General features: G+C 47.2%; 1 protein-coding gene across 3 annotated transcripts in view; it reads right to left on the bottom strand.

The window, feature by feature from the left end:
• The window catches only part of HNF1B (HNF1 homeobox B), a 66,685-nt gene that overhangs the window by 25,276 nt on the left and 24,060 nt on the right, over positions 1 to 17,349 (bottom strand). For 2 of the 3 annotated variants that reach the window (XM_063146826.1, XM_063146825.1), the window contains exons 3-4: positions 13,990 to 14,254; positions 9,743 to 9,981 (exon numbers count right to left, since the gene is read on the bottom strand). In XM_063146826.1, coding sequence (XP_063002896.1) covers positions 9,743 to 9,981; positions 13,990 to 14,254 — 504 coding nt within the window. The remainder of the gene's footprint in view (positions 1 to 9,742; positions 9,982 to 13,989; positions 14,255 to 17,349) is intronic. The other variant, XM_063146827.1, reaches the window with a different exon arrangement.

The raw sequence follows: 17,349 nt of genomic DNA, 5'->3' as shown, positions 1-17,349 counted from the left end.
CGAATCCCCAAAAATCAAATTCCTTTGAAAGATCGGAACATCTAAGGCACATGGAGATTGGAGGTATAAAGAACAAGGCACATGTCATATCACTTTCATGGTCCCTGGATGTGATAAGGTAACACACATCGCGCAGAAGACTCCGGTTTGGTTAACTTTGGTGCGTAGCACTGCTTGATTTGTCGAAAGAGAAATGCCAGGGTTCGCACCACCTTCTCACCCGGAATCCCTTCATGAAAGTGCTGGGTTCTCATTACTCTCCGTGGCACAGTGTACTTCCTCGGGCGGTTGAAAGGAGATGATGAGCCAGAAATTAAACCCCTGGGGTATGTACTGTACCTTCATAGTCTCGAGGAGGGGGACCCTTGAGAAACCTTAGCAGACCAAAACCTGGAGAAGGGGGCGCCACAATGACAATCGGAGCTTAAAGGTTAAGTTCAGATCAAGGACGTCTCGGGTAATCAGGGACGCTTAGACAAATCTCGCTAGGAGGAGGCCTTAGGTCTGTCACTGTTTTCTTAGCCACTCTGCAGTCACAATCAGCATCTATCCTTCTATTCCCAATATCCAGGCTGTGCGTGCCGTTACTAATGCAGCCAAAATCGCACTGCCCACGGAGCCTCCAGACCATGCTGTAAACTGTGCGTCACAGTTGCACAACCTTTTCAGTGACGGCTAGGGTACACATGTGCACGCACACACACACACACAGGAGATGGACTGCTTTTAGGTTTCTAAAGGTTAGAGCCATTTCCTCAGCATTCCTGATTGGGCCCGCTACTTTCCCACCACCATTAGCGACAGGAAAGCAGAAATCCCCGCAGTTTCAGGGTCACTGGGCGAGGGAGGAGGCTAAATTTTTCCTCTCATCCCTAGTAAACCCAATCAGGTGAGGAAGGGGGCACCTTTTTATTATTATTTTATTACATTTATAGCCTTCCTTTTTTCCTCCAAGGAACGCAAGGCGGTGTACATAATCCTCCTCCTCCATTTTATCCTCACAACAACCCGGTGAGGTAGGTTGGGCTGAGAATCTGTGACTGCCCCCAAAGTCACCCAGTAAGCTCCCATGGCTGAGTGGGGATTAGAACCCAAATCTCCCGGATCCCAGTCCAACACTTTAGCCACTATACCACACTGGCTCCCCTTAGAACAGCCTTCAACCTGGTGCCTTTCTGGATGCTTTGGACAACTCCTATCACCTCTGGCCACTGACCATGCTGGCTGGGGCTGATGTCTAAAACCAAATATCTGGTTGGGGAAGGTAGAATTTGAATGCCACTAAGGACAGCAGGGTGGAACAAAGACTACTAGCATATTGTAGCTTAAAGCTTTTATTGCAGGAGAAGTGCTTCAATCTTTTAAAATGGGGGGGGGACTTGCACAAAAGCCCGAAGCCAGTAGTCGGGGAAAGGGGTGGGGCCATCAGAAGGGGGCGGAACCAACTGGGTAACCCAGGAGGGCTGGTTTTGGCCCCTCCTCACCTCTGACATGCACCCTACATATTGCCTTAATATCAGTATTAAGAATTAAAAATTCATAGAAAGTATATTACAACAGTAGTTCACATTGGACGAGTCTATATTTTGACTCGTCCAGTGGGAACTATTGTTGCAATATACTTGTTTTTCCTGTGGTAGAGAGGGGAAGCAGAGCTCAAATGTGGAGTGAGGAGTCTGCAGGTGGGTCTCGGAAGGTGATGTTTATAGGTGGGTCTTATTTTAAAACGTTGGAGAAGGACTGGAGTGGAAGATAGGCAGATCTGACCCATAGGCTTGATCTTCTGGGACATTATTCTGCGCAAGTTATGTTGGGCATGTGTGAACAGAATGCTGGACTAGATGGACCTTGGTCTGATCCTGCACGGCTCTTCTTGTGGTCTCGAAATGAGGTGGTGGAGCTGGTGCAGATACACAAAAATATGTTAAGGATTGTGCTTCGTGTCTCTCTCTCTGTCTGTGTGTGTGTGTGTGTAAACATGCAAAGGATTGTGCACTTAGATTTTCTGCTTTAAGCACCTAGTAGCTAAGGTCAGCGCTGCCCTAAGCAAATCTCTGGATCCTCAGTCCCCATCTGCAAATTTGGAATTACGAACTACCGCACAGGGTCGTTGTGAAGGCAAACACAATAAAGATTGCCATCTGCAATTCAAATCCCCCCTCCTATTCAGAAGGCTCAGGGGAAGTTTTAAATATGTATAAATTAAACCTTGCTACAGCTTCACACACACACACACACACACCCCAAATTAAAATCTTATTGTGTCCTGCTGTTGCTGGACCCTTGGTCTGATCCAGCATGGCTCTTCTTATTTTCTTACGTTCTTCGATCATTTAGAACGGCTGCAGGGGTTTGGGACGGGGCGGGCGGAAGCAAAGGGGGTGGGCAGCCCCATCATCTGAGGCATGCTATTAAGCAGTGAAGGAATTTAGTGCTCCAGACAAATCTTACAAAAACAGGGCAAGGACAGTTCAAAGCCCAGCATGGAGAGCCATCAGTGAAGTCCCGGGCGTGGGGGGATGCAACTTCAACCTCTCCTTCCCTCTCCGCCTCCCGCTTGCATCGGGCAGCAGGTGGGTATATTAAACCTCCAATGAAATGGTTTACAGCAGCCGTTTTCAGACAAGGCGGGTGGCTGGGATCCTGGGCGCATCGGTGAGTTTGCTGTAGAAACCCCTCTATGCCTGTCTGATATGAAACTCCAGCATCTGATATGAAACTCCAACAAGATGTAGTGATGGCCACCAATATGGATGGCTTCAAAAGGGGAGTGGATAAATTCCTGGAGGCAAAGGCTATCAATGAACCGACATGAACCTACCCGTACACTGCGCTCAACATCTAAGGTCCTCCTCCGAGTGCCTGCTCTGAGGGAAGCTCGGAGGATGGCAACAAGGGAGAGGGCCTTCTCGGTGGTGGCCCCCCGACTGTGGAAAGAGCTCCCCAATGAGGCTCGCCTGGCACCAACGTTGTTATCTTTTAGGCGCCAGGTCAAGACTTTCCTCTTCTCCCAGGCATTTAACACCATTTAACAATTGGTTTTTTAACGGACCCCCCAGAACTGTTGTTTTTAAATGGGTACTGTTGTTTTTATGTTTTTAAATTTAATGTTTACTGTTTTTAACTTGTGTAAACCGCTCAGAGAGCTTCGGCTATAGGGTGGTATATAAATGTAACAAATAAATAAATAAATAAATAAAATGGTTACTAGCCCTGATGGTAGTGTGCTATCTCCAGTATTCGAGGCAATAAGCCTGTGTGCACCAGTTACTGGGGAACATGGGTGGGAGGATGCTGTTGCACCATGTCCTGCCTTGTTGATCCCTGGCCAATGGCTGTTTGGCCCCTGTGTGAACAGAGTGCTGGACTAGATGGGCCCTTGGTCTGATCCAGCATCAGGGCACTTCTTCTGTTCTTATCTTGCAAAGGATTGCTCATTTATTTATTTATTTATTTACTATTAACACCTATATACCACCTTATTTGTTGAAAAGCCATCTAGGCAGTTCAAACACACAAAGCTTGGAGCAAACATATGTAAGAACTTAAGAAGAGCCCTTCTAGACCACACCAAGGGTCTGACCAGCCCAGCATTCTGCACAGAGAAGAATGGATCAATCTATTTGTGGCTTGCGTCAGTTTCTCACAGCTACATTCATACGTTCTGCTCTGTCCTGTTTCCTATCAATCTGCATTCTTTATTTTAAAAAACGGAACGCATCCGTCTTATTTCTGACCCGTGGCAGTTACTTCTTAAGTCCATTCTGATCTTCCGATCTATTTTTTATTATTATTTTGTTAAAACCACACAAAAATTTGAACGTCCAAATTGAACTGAAAATGCACTGTTGTCCATATTTTACCTAAAATATGCCCCCCAAAATGTTGTACACGTTACAGTCTAAAATACGCAGTTTTATATGCAGTTCAGGTTGTTTCTTTGAGCTGAGAACTGAACTGCCATGTTTGTGTAAGATAACTGTGTTTTGATCAGAATCAATTCACTTTGATCTGCTTAAAAATCCGGATGGAGCAAAGTTTCTGACCACCCCTATTTCAAACACTGGCCAACCAGATGCCTCTGAGAAGCCCACAAGCATGACCTGAACGCAACAACCTTCTCAAATTGTTCCTCCTCAACTTGGAGGTTTCATGAGAGCCAGTGTAGTGTTGTGGCTAGAGTGTTGGACTGGGAGTCGGGAGATCCGAGTTCTAGTCCCCACTCGGCCATGGAAACCCACTGGGTGACTTTGGGCCAGTCACAGACTCTCAGCTCAACCTATCTCACAGGGTTGTTGTTGTGAGGATAAAATGGAGAGGAGGATTATGTATGCCACCTCGGGTTCCTCAGAGGAAAAAAGGTGGAATATAAATGCAATAAGTAAAATAAATTTAGCTGAGTAGCCGCCACTGATAGATTTCTTTGTGAATTTGCGTTGGTGAACATCTCCATATCTTATGGCAGGCGACCTGCATAAATTAATTAGGACAGGTGCTACAGACCAGACACCACTTACGGGCTAAGACGACAAGCTTTTCTACACAAGGCTGTTGATCGCTGTATCTACTTTCGGTTTCATCACAGAATTGAGATCTGAACTCTACGCAAAGAGCTTTTTCTTTCCTGCTTTTCCTCTACATAATCTCTAGGTGGAGCTGTGCTGTAGCAGAGTAGCATAAATACACAAGGTGAAACAGCGCTTTCAGAAATAATACTCCGTTTTCCCCTTTCTAGAAAAACAACAGCAACCGGGAAAGTACTCTGAAAAAACAGAAGTGAGACTGGAGGATCACAATGTCGTCTAAAGAACACGTAAACAACCACGCATCACAAGTGCACGATAAATGTAGACACTGTACAGCTCAGTGGCAGATCACTGCTTTGCATAGAGAAAATTCAATTCCTGAAGTCTCCAGTTCCCCTCCCAACTCGTATCATAATGTACAGGCAGTGCAGACAAGGGGGACATTTATATGACAAAGCTTTGGAAAGGCGTCAGCTCAAAAGCCCGCAGCATCGCTGCTGTGATGCTAAATCGATAAAACTAGATGGGGCAGGAGGGAGCACATGTTATGTGACCAGAAAAGCTCGCCCCCTGCCCTGTGTTCCCGTGTTTTCCCATCAACAACAAGAACACATTACGCCGGTACTTTTCCAACTTCATTGGCTGCTAGTCCAGGTCCGGGCCTGATTCAAAGTGCGTAATGTGGTCTCGTCAGCCAGTCCCTGTTAGTAAACGTGCTGCCCTGTTTTGTAGCAGCTGAAGCTTCCTGACCGTTGTCAAAGGCAGCCCCACGTATAACGCATTTCCTCCTCCAGTGGACTCCTCGAAAGAGTCCTCTCTCTTGCAAACGAATATTTGAGCCCTCTGAGGCCTACGGGCCCTGTAGAGGCAGCTCCCACTGATCTAAACTCCAGTGCTAAAATAAAGAGGAAGGGTAGGGCGGAGGGAAAGACCCCTTTCTTAATGGCCTTTCCGTCCTCTCCGAATAAAATGGACACCGCTTAAAACAATCCTAGCGACCCCTAATAGAGTGGGGAAAAAACAAAAGCATGTCATGGGGTAACTCAATGTATGCTGGAGGGGTGAAGGGGACACATCAAAGGCACCCGGGATGGTTCAAAGCTCCAACTTTAATTGTCCATTAAGCATGCATAACCGGGAAAGTGTGGGGGAAGGCGAAACAATGCCATGACAACCCCCGGACTCCATGCTGGTGTATTATTGTAAAGGCAGGCTGGGGAAACACTGAAAACAGCTGATTTTGCTGACAATGTGCTCGTAGGGCATCTTGTAAGCAATCAGGCCCCGACCAAAGGGCAAACACCCCTCTCCGTCCCTGGCATTGTGCGGGACATTCCTCCGCAAGGGTCAGACCCTGGTCAGCGGGGAAAGGGGAGCGGGGAAAAGAGGCGGCTGTGAAGTGAGTTCCGATCCTCACTTTGGCTGGTTACATAGGCTCCAAGTGCCCAGTTTGCCAGGGGCGGCCGGGCCGGGGCGGTGTCCTCTTTTACACAGGACAGTCCTTTATTTGAAGGGTTTAAAGCTAAAGAACCGTCACAACTGCTGCCCATCTACCACTAGCGCCTGGAACGGAGAGCAGACTCGAAGGGCAGGCTGGCACACAGCACACCAGGTAACGGGGGTATTATAAGAAAAAGGGTATTCCAAGCATGCTGGTGGGTATGTAGTTGTCCGTCCCACTCATTAACCAGGAATGGGATTTTAATCTGTACTTAAAAGCTTTCGCTGATTAACCAATCCAATCCTCCCCAACCTGGTGTCCTCCAGATGTTTTGGACTACAACTCAAAGCATTCCTAACCATTGGTCATGATAGCTGGGACTGATGGGAATTGAAGTCTAAAACATCTGGAAGGAACCAACTCGGGGAAGGCTGAACCAGGCTGATTAAATCTGTTCAAGTCTCCTATAAGAACATAAGAGCTGGATCAGACCAAGGGTCCATCTAGTCCCGCACTCTGTTCACACAGTGGCCAACCAGCTGTTGACCAGGGACCCACAAGCAGGACACGGGTACAACTGCACCCTCCCACCCATGTTCCCCAGCAATTGGTATAAAGACGCATTTTGCCTCTGATATTGGAGGTAGCATAGAGCCGTCAGGACTAGTAGCCATTGATAGCCATTGATAGCCTTCCCCTTCACAGCCTTCTTTGCATTCCTATGTATGGGTTCTCAGATGGTGTAGGGTATAGGAGATCCTCCAGATGTGTTTTGGCCTACAACTCCCATCATCCCTCACCATTGGCTATGCTGGCTAGTGCTGTTGGGAGGTGTAGGCCAAAACATCTGGAAGGCCACAAGTTGCCCACTTCTAGTGTAGGGCAACTTGCCCCAACCTAGTACCCTCCAGATGTCTTGGACGACATGACCATTACCCATGCTGGCTGGGAAACATGGGAGTTGTAGTTGAACATATCTGGAGAGAAGCAAGTTGGAGAAGACGGGGAGAGGGCCTCTTTGCCCAACACAATTGGATGCCACAATTAATACCAATGTTGTGACTTCCCTCAAAGCATCCTGGGAATTGTAGTTTGGCAGGAAGAACTTGCAGGTCCAAATGGGGTCCTGATTATATGGAACTCAGTTGCCACTCTGAACAGCAATGACGGGCATCAAGGCCTTGCTTGCATCATAGAGATGAGTTGACTGTAAAGGCCAATTAATGAAGGGGGCGTAACTCAATGGTTGAGCCCCTGCTTTGCATGCAGAAGGTCCCAAGTTCGAGCCCTGGCATTTCCAGGTAGGATGAGAAAGTCTCCCGCCTGAAACCCTGGAGAGCCGCTGCTGCCAGCCCGTGTTGACAATACTGGCCTAGATAGACCAAGAGTCAGGCCCAATTCCTATTTAAATCAATCCTTTATTCTGAACCATGAGGACTAGACTCTTACTTTATTTTTAAAGGAGGAATTATCGTTCAGTGGCAGAACACCAGCTTTACACGTCCCAGATTTGATCCTCAGCATCTCCAGGTAGGGCTAGAACCCCAGAGAGCTGTTGCTGCCAGTCAGTGCTGTCAATACTGGGCCCACTGGGCCGATGGTCTCATTCAGTATAAGGCAGCTTCTGATGTTGCTCCGATTCACCAGGCCATCCCCTGTCTGCAACCAGCAATGCTGGAAGCTGCTGCCCAGGCGACACACACCAACTCTCCTTGAAAAATGAAAGGAATGAACCAGGCTGAAGCAGCCTCCCATTCCAAGATGGGATACCATTGCAGCATCCGGGGTCTTTCTACCCACTCCTTTTAAAAAAGGGGAAGGGGGAAAAGAGAGAGAGAGAGAGAGAGAGGATGCGGCATTGTTTCAGGAACCAACAGCGAGATCCAAAAGAAAAGAGCCAGTGACCCCACACTGACCCCCACGCGACCCTAGCGCTTGTCAGAAAGGCGATTTCTGTTGTTTGCCTCTTGAGCTGGCTGGCTTTGGTGTGTAGATTACAGGTACCGGAACAATGGGGATTGTTTTCTCCAACAATGCGCCTTGCTCCACTCACTCGAGATAGCTTCTCCCCACCCACAACCACCCCAGATTAAACTCCTGTCTCTTCTAACCCGGTCTCCCCCCACCCACCCCGTTTAAATTTAGCTTGCTTTTTCTTCCCCACTTGAAGCCTCCTGGCTTGCTTTTGTGACCATCTTCTCCCTGTCCACAGAATTACAAGACGAGGAAAAAATGGCCAAAGAGTCAAGATTTTGTTCTGTCTCCACTTGGCCGTATTTAAACTGGTGATCCTTTCCATGGGCACAAGGCATTCTCTTCAGTTTTATACACGTCTCAGGATTCTCTGGTCCCACTGTGGATTGCTCTCAGGTTAGAGAGGAATCCTCAGATTAGATTTATCTGAAGAAGTGCATCAGCCAAAGTCCGGAGCAGGAAATAACAGACGGCAATGCACAGCGCATAAAAAACAAATACAACGCAAGCATCACGGTCAGGCTGCACCGAAGGGACAAAACCAGCTGCATATTAACCCTTGCTAAATGTGGTGGCCATGTCTAAAGACAGAATCACGCCCTCCAGCAGTAAACTCAGGTGGTGAGTGCGGACAGTCCTCTACTCCCTCTATTTCTGTTGTTCGGGTTGTGACTTATGTAGCCAAAACAGCAACATCCACACACAAGTAAGTGTGTGTGTGTGTGTGTGTGTGTAAGCAGGCTTGGGAGAACACTAAGTTAAGAACGTAAGAAGAGCCATATTGGATCAGACCAAAGATCCATCTAATCCAGCACTCTGTCCACACAGTGGCCACCCAGCTGCCCCAGTAGACATGAGTGACAGCACCTTCCAGCCAATGTTCCCCAGCAACTGGTGTACATAAGCATACTGCCTCTGATACTGGAGGTACATTTAGCCATCAGGACTGGTAGCCATTGATAGCCTTCTCCACTAGGAATTCAACTAAAACCCTTTTAAAGCCATCCAAATTGGTGGTAGTGAATTCCATAGCTTAACTGTGTGAAGAAGTCCTTCCTTTTCTCCATCCTGAATCTCCCACCAATCAGCTTCATGAGATGACCCCGGATTCTAATATTATGAGTAATATTATGAGCACTTCAAAAAAAAATTCTCCCTCTCCACTTTCTCTACACCATGCACAATTTTGTACACTGCTATAATCAGGTCTCCTCTCACTCCTCTCTTTTCCAAGATAAACAATCCCAGCTGTTGTAACCTTCCCTCAAAGGGGAGATGCTCCATCCAGCCCCTTGCCCTTTTCTGCACTTTTTCCAGCTCTACAATAACCTTTTTTTTTTTTTTTAGGTACAGTTACCAGAAATGTACACACCATTCTAAGTGCAGTGGCACCACGGATTTGTATCAGGGCAGTATGATATGGGCAGTTTCAACCTCAATTCCTTTCATAGATGCCTAGAATAGTAGAAGGGGCCTATAAGGCCATCAAGTCCAACCCCCTGCTCAATGCAGGAATCTACCTTAAAGCAGCCCTGACAGATGGTTGTCCAGCTGCCTCTTGAAGGCCTCTAGGGTGGGAGAGCCCACCACCTCCCTAGGTCACTGGTTCTATTGGCGTTCCTAATTATGCCTCGCATGGAATTTGCCTTTTTCACAGCAGCTGCACACTGGGCTGACATTTCCATCGAGCTGTCCACCACAACCCCAAGATCTCTTGCGGGGAAGCGAAACTTAATGGGACAAAGCGACTCAATGAGGACTGAGCAATGGGCCACCACCACAGATTCCAACCTTGGCTTACCAGACATTTTGCTTGGCGGAGAAGAGCTGGGTTGAGCATGGTGAGGGGAATTGTGGGAGAGCAAGAGGTTCATGGGATGAGGCTGGCTCGTGCTGTAGGCATCCATGGCCAGCTTCTGGCGAAAAGCTTCCTCTTTCCTCCGGTTCGCAAACCAGTTGTAGACGCGGACTTCCGTTACCAAATTTGAACCCAGGCCATGTGCTTTGGAGGGGGACACGCCCCGCTGGAGACATTCTGCCCTAGGGAACGAAAATCAGAGGGGACACGTTGGAAAGGGTTATAATAAAGAAAACACTGGTAGGTAGCTGACACTATTGTGGCAGTAGGCCCAACCCAGCCCAGCGTTGGGTCCTTGCCAGCTCTGTAAAATATCATGGAGAATGTTGGAGACGGTGCCTCATCATTCCGCTTTTTCTTCCCCCCTAATTGCGGCTGTTTTTCTTTAAGGAAGACGCAAAGATCACAAACAATGAACAAGCTTTCAGGATCTTCAGATCTCTTCACCAGGCACAGGGGTTACAAAAAAGCAGGATGGGGGGTGGGATTGCAGCGGAGAGGAAGGCTGATTGGATGTTGTAGTCAGGATATCGACATAGACAATGGTCTTAAGATGATATGGAGGAGTTAAGGGGAGGTTTGCAGATATTCATATAGGCCTCTGCCAGGTGAGGTCACGGTTTCAGGTTTCAGAAGCCACTTAGGACAACTGGGATGAAGAAAATAGACAGCAATGGTTGATCCTCCATTTTTGAAAATATAAAATCCCGCTGTTAATATAAAGCTTGCACTTTTTGTGTGCAGTCCCTGGAATGGCCTAACGAAGGAATGACATGATATGGATTTTTTCTTACGGCCATTTCTGTTTTCTTTAAGGGTATATCTGCACTACAGGCTATGATTTCTACATAGGAAACTACCTTCTAACTGTATAGGGTGACCATATGGAAAGGAGGACTGGGCTCCTGTTTCTTTAACAGTTGTATTGAAAAGGGAATTTCAGCAGGTGTCATTTGTATGCACGCAGCACCTGGTGAAATTCCCTCTTCATCAAAGCAGTTAGTTAACTTGTTTGATTGCATCGAATTATGTTATTTTAAAATAGAGGCCATATAGTATTATTTTATTATCACTTTTTAAAACATGAGTTAACATAAAAAGTGCTTTTTTAATATTGAAAAATACACCCTTGAAATGGCTACATCATGGGCATTTATGCAGATAAAACGTATAGTATCAAAATGCTTTGAAAAATAGTGTCAAAACTACTCCAGCGGGGGATCTACACTACTGCTTTTAAAGCGCTTTGAAAACGTTTTGAAACCTGTATATGCAGTGTGTCCTGGGCCCCAACAGTTGTCAAAACTGTTATAAAGCGCTTTAAAACAGTAGCGTAGATCCCCCCCCCCCAGGTCTAAGATGGGGAAGCAGAAAGATGTTATTCAACATGGACACTGTCCAATAGGTGCCTGCAACTCACACACACACACACACTTGCCTAAGAATGTCTGAGGTCTTTTATCATTTTCCGTTTTGGTGCAGTAGAGAAAAGCCATGAAAACAGAAAAATGTTCTGACATATTCCAGAGGGGAGGCCTGATTCCCTGTCACCACCCCCACCCACCCCGGCATGGTGGCTTCAAAACCGACACAGCCCCATAGCACCTCAAAAGGATTATAGCAGGAGCGTTTGTGGGCAGCGCCTGCTTTCTCAAACACATAAAATGTTTGCTTCTATTGGCAGGAAACTCCCAGGCCAACGTCATTAAATCAGCCCCTGCTCTGCATAAGATAAGAGCAGCCGGAGTTCGAAACAGAGGTAGGGGGAAGTGTTCCAAGGTTGCAGGATAATCCCCCCAATCCCAAAGTGTGTCATTCTCCATCCTTGCTGTCTTCCAGGGCTGGGATACAAGTCACAGCCTCCCCGCCCCCCTTTCATTTTTTCCCCTTCCCCTTTGAAGTGGCTGGCTAGTCTGCCGGCCTTCTCGCTGGATCATTTTTTTTTAATCTTCTGTGTTTGCCTTGAATTCGTTTATACCGCCTTTACAAGCCTGCCTTGGAGCCTCGGAAATGTGGTGTAGAAATGTCTCAAAATCAAGAAATAAATTGGGGCGGGAGGGGGGCTGAGGAAGTGAGCACAAAAGGAATCTTGGAGGCCCAGCCGTGCATGAGATAGAGGTGGGTGTTGCAGCGGAGCAGCGGTGATAATGAATATCTGTATCATGCACAGATTTGGAAAGGGATTGTAGTCACACAGGCTTATTGGTATTCAGAAACAGGAGGACTATCTCGTCTCCGTTGATGGCTGCATGAATATGCAGCTTGCAAATGTGGGAGACTATATGTATGATGCGTTGTCTGTATATCCTGCTTATTTTCTGATAAGATGCCAGTAATGCCCTTAACAGAAGGGTGGTGGAGGCAACAAGAAAGAGAAGACGGAGAAGTAAGAGGATAACTAGTTTTGGAATACAAAGCAGCATTTAAAATTTGTGTTAAGGCATACTTTGGGTTTTATTTTGGTCAGTGCATTACTGGCTAACTGTTTTGTTCGTTCATTTGCTTCCCTGCAGCTCTACAGCTTCTAGGGGTTGTTTTGCCCTAATTGTTTTGGCTTTCTTGTTTCGTGATTTCGTCAGGATGGTGCAATGTGCCTTCTGCTTGTAATCGGCTTTGAGTTTGTTTTAATACGGAAACGTGGGATGCAACCTTTAAAAATCAACACATGGAAATGGTTGGGTGTGAAAGCATTTGGGGACCGGGTCCCAGAATCTGGATTCCCCCACAAGTCCCTGGTGTGTTGTCTGTTGAACTTCAACGACACGCTTCATAAGATCGTAGGAAGAGCCATGCTGGATCGGACCAAGGGTCCATCTAGTCCAGCACAGCTGTCGACCAGGGACCCACAAGCAGGACACGGTGCAACAGCACCCTCCCGCCCATGTTCCCCAGCAATAATTCAAGCTCCACATAAGCAGTGGTAATTAGCAGGCAGTGCCTGCTCCAGGTTTTTGAGGGTCCTTGGGCCACACACCCTCAATGGACCCAGCCCCTCACTGCCACTGTCAACAGCCACTGATCCCCTTTCTCATTATCGCTCCCGCTTGCTCGCTTGACAGGCAGAGAGCCAGGGAGCACGTAGGCCGCGGCCTCTCCTGCTCCTCCTTCTTGCCACCACTGTTGCCTGGGCCAGAGCGAGAGGCAGGTGAACATGCAGGTTGCAAGGGTGAGGAAGAGGAACAACTCCAGGGGGAACTTGTCAGCCGGCGGGTGGGCCTCAGCAACTGCCCAACCATGCCTACCTTTGACACTGGCTCTGCCTGCAGGTTTATTAGCAGGGTATATCTACACCTCTTTTGCCAGGGCTCCTAACGCAGGCCTGCGGCAAGGTTTCTCCTAATCCCAAATAAGAAAGGGAGTCGGGAGGCTGGGCTGGGGCTTTACTTAAAAGACACTGCACTGTGAATTCACTGCGCTCGAAAACAACGTGCCAGGCTGATCAGCGCTGGCTCCAGATTTGAGGGGGGGGGCGGTTCTTGCGCAAGACCTCTTCAATGGGGCACCCTCTCTGAAGGTGTCTACCTCCTCCCCAGCACTGTCACCTGTTCCTGCTCCTCCTGCTCTTCCGCATCGTTACCACTTGAGAGTCTTTGTTCAAGTGGTCAGCAACATCGGCTCCTCCGCCATCCCATAATCACCCTTTTTTGGGCCAGAAAGAGAGAGACGGCTGAACGAGTGAAGAGGAGGGTAAGATGCAGGGGACTTTTGTCAGTGGGTCCCTTACCAGGCTGCAGGCCCTTGACAAGCACCCGACCATCCCAACTCATGACACCGGCCTTTAGGCTACTATTTTACCTCCTCGAGGCCCGCACAGATTGTGACCCCCAAGCCGAACCAAGCCCCACATGAAGCTCAAGACACTCTTTGCCTTTCAACCCGCCTGCAAGACACACCTGGCAGGCTGCATTTCGCTCTGCGGGAGGGTTCGGTCGCAAATTGTGCAGGCTCTACCCCGCCTCTGGGTGGTTTTTGCTCTCTTGTTGACTTATGCTAAGCATTGAGAATAGCAGGTACTTTTCCCTTTGACACAGACACTTCACACAATGGGGATTTGGTTTCAAAACAACAAAGGCTCCGTCCTCTGCCAGCAAGCTGCCGGTTAATTAGACGCAAGAGAAGACGACAACTGAAGTTTTCGTTTGAGGTGTGTGTGTGTGTGGAGGGAGGGAGGGAGGGAGGGGGGAATTTACCTGTTGCACTCTTCTACCAGGGTCTCTCTTTCTTCCTTGCTGGGATTCTTTTGCCGGTCATAAGCCTGGTACAAAATCTGCTGAGAAGCGGGACCCCACTTGAAACGGTTGCGCCTCATCTTCTTGCTGGGCGTTTCGGCGCAGGGGTCTTCGAGCTGTCCCACACCCTGGCTTTGCTGGTTGAACTCTGGAAAGAGAAACAGCAGCTGATCTTGACTGCTTTTGTCTGTCATATTTCCAGAACCCTGGACTGTCTGGTTGAATTCTGAAAAAGAAAGGAGCAGATTTTGATCGGGCCTGTAGCCGCTGCCACTTCAAAAGTTAAAAAAGAAAAGAAAACCCTTCATGCACAGATTTAGTCCACTTGCTGAGGCTGGCCAGGCTTGGTTTAGCTTCCCTATGATGCAAACAGGGCTCTTGAGGTGATGGCCAGACCATAGAGGAAAACTAGGCCGTCACCTAGGGTGCCAAAATTCACAGGGCGCTTGCTTGTAAATTGGCAGTGAGGAAGGACAAGAAGAAACTCCTCTAAGGTCTGATTCGTAGGTTGTTTGTTGAACTGTGGGTTGGCGTGTTGTTTGAACCCAGGACATTTTCCAAAGGGCAACTTGTTAACCATGCAGGGTGGCTTATCTTTACCGAACAAGCTGTCTTGAGAACCCATGGTTTGTTGTTGGGTTGTTCAGGGTGGGTAACGAGCTACCATGAGGTAAACATCCTGGGTTCAGACAACATGCTAACCCACAGTTCAACAAACAAGCCATAGTTCAACAAGAACTCATACTTAATCCTTATGGGGTAGCGTGTTGTGTGAACAGCTCCATTGAGTTTTTTAAAACTGCTTTTCAGTGACATACAACCATGATGTACCTGTAACACAGTGGGTGCGGAGGGGAGCTCTTCCCTGTTGGAGAAGCAACTGATAGAATCTTTCCACTCTGGCCATCAGTTTGCATGCTGGTAGGACAGATGCAAAAGAAGACAGGGCTCCTGCACCTTTAATTGTTGTATGACATGCCACACAACTAAAGGTACAAGAGCCCTGTTCTCTTTTGCATCTGGCTATGTCCAGTCTTAGCCTCTGGGTGATGTCCAGTCATGGAGCCCAGCTGGGAGTAAAGTGGCAGGAGCAAAGTATTGCAGGAGAAACATGGCAGGTGAGGAAAGAGTTTCGCATCTCATCTCTTCCACTCGTTGCTTTTTCAATGGAAATGGTTCAGTGGTGATCCACGTTTGAAGACACTGGTATGACATATACATTGTTCCCCCTGCCCCCCAGCAATACTGAACTGTTCGTAGAACAAATTTAATCTAGGAGGGGACAAACAGGTCAAAAGAGGCCCAACTGTGTTTATGATTTATTTGTTTATTTTTAAGAATAAAAATGTATTTGCTGCCCTCAGTTAAAAATTCCTAGGACAACTAACAACAAAAGTAAAAACAAGGATAAAAGAAAACAAGATAAATGCTCAATGTTTTAAAAACAACGGAGAAAAGGAACAGCAGAATAATAAAATCTTGCAGAGAAAATAAAATCACCAATATGCTGGGCAAGTAAAGAGGTTTTCAGCTAATGCCGGAAGGAGACATTTTTCTCCCTCTCCCATAATACTAAAACCTGGGAGCATCCCATGAAGCTGACCGGTGGGAGATCCAGGATAGATCAAAGGCAGTACTTCTTCACACAGCGCAGAGTTAAACTATGGAATTCCCTATTACAAGAAGCAGTAATGGCCAGTGATTTGGATGGCTTTAAAAGGAAGTTAGACAAATTCCTGGAGGAAATGCGTAGAATGGCTACTAGTTCTGATGGCTATGTGCTACCTCCAGTATCCAAGGCAGTAAGCCTATGTACACCAGTTGCTGAGGAACATGGTCTGGAGGATGCTGTTGCACTCATGTAGAAATATAAGAAATGAAATGAAATATCCCAGATTTGATTCCCAACAACTTCCAGTTGAAAGAATAAAGCAGGAAGTGATGGGGGTGGGGGAAACCTTTTTCCTGAGATTCTGAAAAAAACATTTCCAATTAAAGTAAACCAGCCTTTCACAACCTGGCAAGAGTACACAATTCTGGGGCAGATGGATCAATGTAGGGTGAGCCTATGGAAAGGATGACAGGGCTCCTGTATCTTAACAGTTGTATTGAAAAGGGAATTTCAGCAGGTGCCATTTGTATGTATGCAGCACCTGGTGAAATCCCTTCTTCATCACAACAGTTAAAGCTGAAGGAGTGTAGCTAGAGCGACCAGACACAAAAGAGGGCAGGCCTTGTGCAGTTTTAACTGTTGTGATGAAGAGGGAATTTCACCAGGTGCTGCATGCATGCAAATGACACCTGCTGAAATTCCCTTTTCAATACAACTGTTAAAGATACAGGAGCCCTGTCTTCCTTTTCCATAGGCTCACCCTACATCAATGGTCTGACTCAAGACAGGTGAGTCTGAGGAAACCTGCAGAGAGCTTTGGTTATGGGGCAGTATATAAATGTAATAAATAATAATAATAATGATGGTGATGATGATGAGAGGGCATGGCTCAGCCATAGAGTGAATGCTTTATGTGCAGGCAGCCTCTGGCACATTTCCTGGCATCTCCAGTTAAAAAGGCATAGCAGAGCTGGGGGAGACCAGAAATATTGTAGAACAACTGTCAACAAAAACAGAAGTTACTGAATTAGGTGAGCCAATGCTCAAAGCCTGTGTAGAGCTGTTTCAAAATGCACATTTGTAGCTGTTTTATGTTTACACCTTCATATGTAGGATTGCCTCAACATTCCTTCCTCACGCAACAGTAAGACAATGAAACAAACAGAATTTGGACGCGATCCACCATCAAACAAATGCATCAAGTTCATTTAGTGCCGCCTTTTATCAGTGCATTAGAATGAGGACCTAGGTTTTTTGGCGGGGGAGTTGGGGGAGAGAGACACGCATTGACCCGGGTTGCACATAATGGCAGCAAATCATGGGTTAATTAACCCAACAGCGCATGCCAGGCGCATTCCACGGCCAGTTTGAATATTCAACTCCGGATTGGGCCAATCAGGGGTTGCTACGTGATGTCTGAACCTGAACACTATAGATTAATAATGGGTTAAACAACCCACAGTTAACATATAACTATGTTATATGTTAACACTCTTCAAATACTTAAAAGGTTGTCACACAGAGGATGGCCAGGCTCTCTTTTCGATCATCCCAGAGTGCAGGACATGGAATAACAGGCTGAAGTCACAGGAAGGCAGATTCCGGCTGGACATCAGGAAAAACTTCAGTACTGTTAGAGCAGTACAACAATGGAACCAGTTACCTAGAGAGGTTGTGGGCTCTCCCACACTAGAGGCATTCAAGAGGCA

The sequence above is a fragment of the Elgaria multicarinata genome, chromosome 22, assembly GCF_023053635.1.
Source record: "Elgaria multicarinata webbii isolate HBS135686 ecotype San Diego chromosome 22, rElgMul1.1.pri, whole genome shotgun sequence".
Taxonomy (NCBI): Eukaryota; Metazoa; Chordata; class Lepidosauria; order Squamata; family Anguidae; genus Elgaria; species Elgaria multicarinata.
The sequence above is the reverse complement of the archived record's forward strand: the minus strand, read 5'-3'. Positions and strand labels throughout refer to the sequence as shown.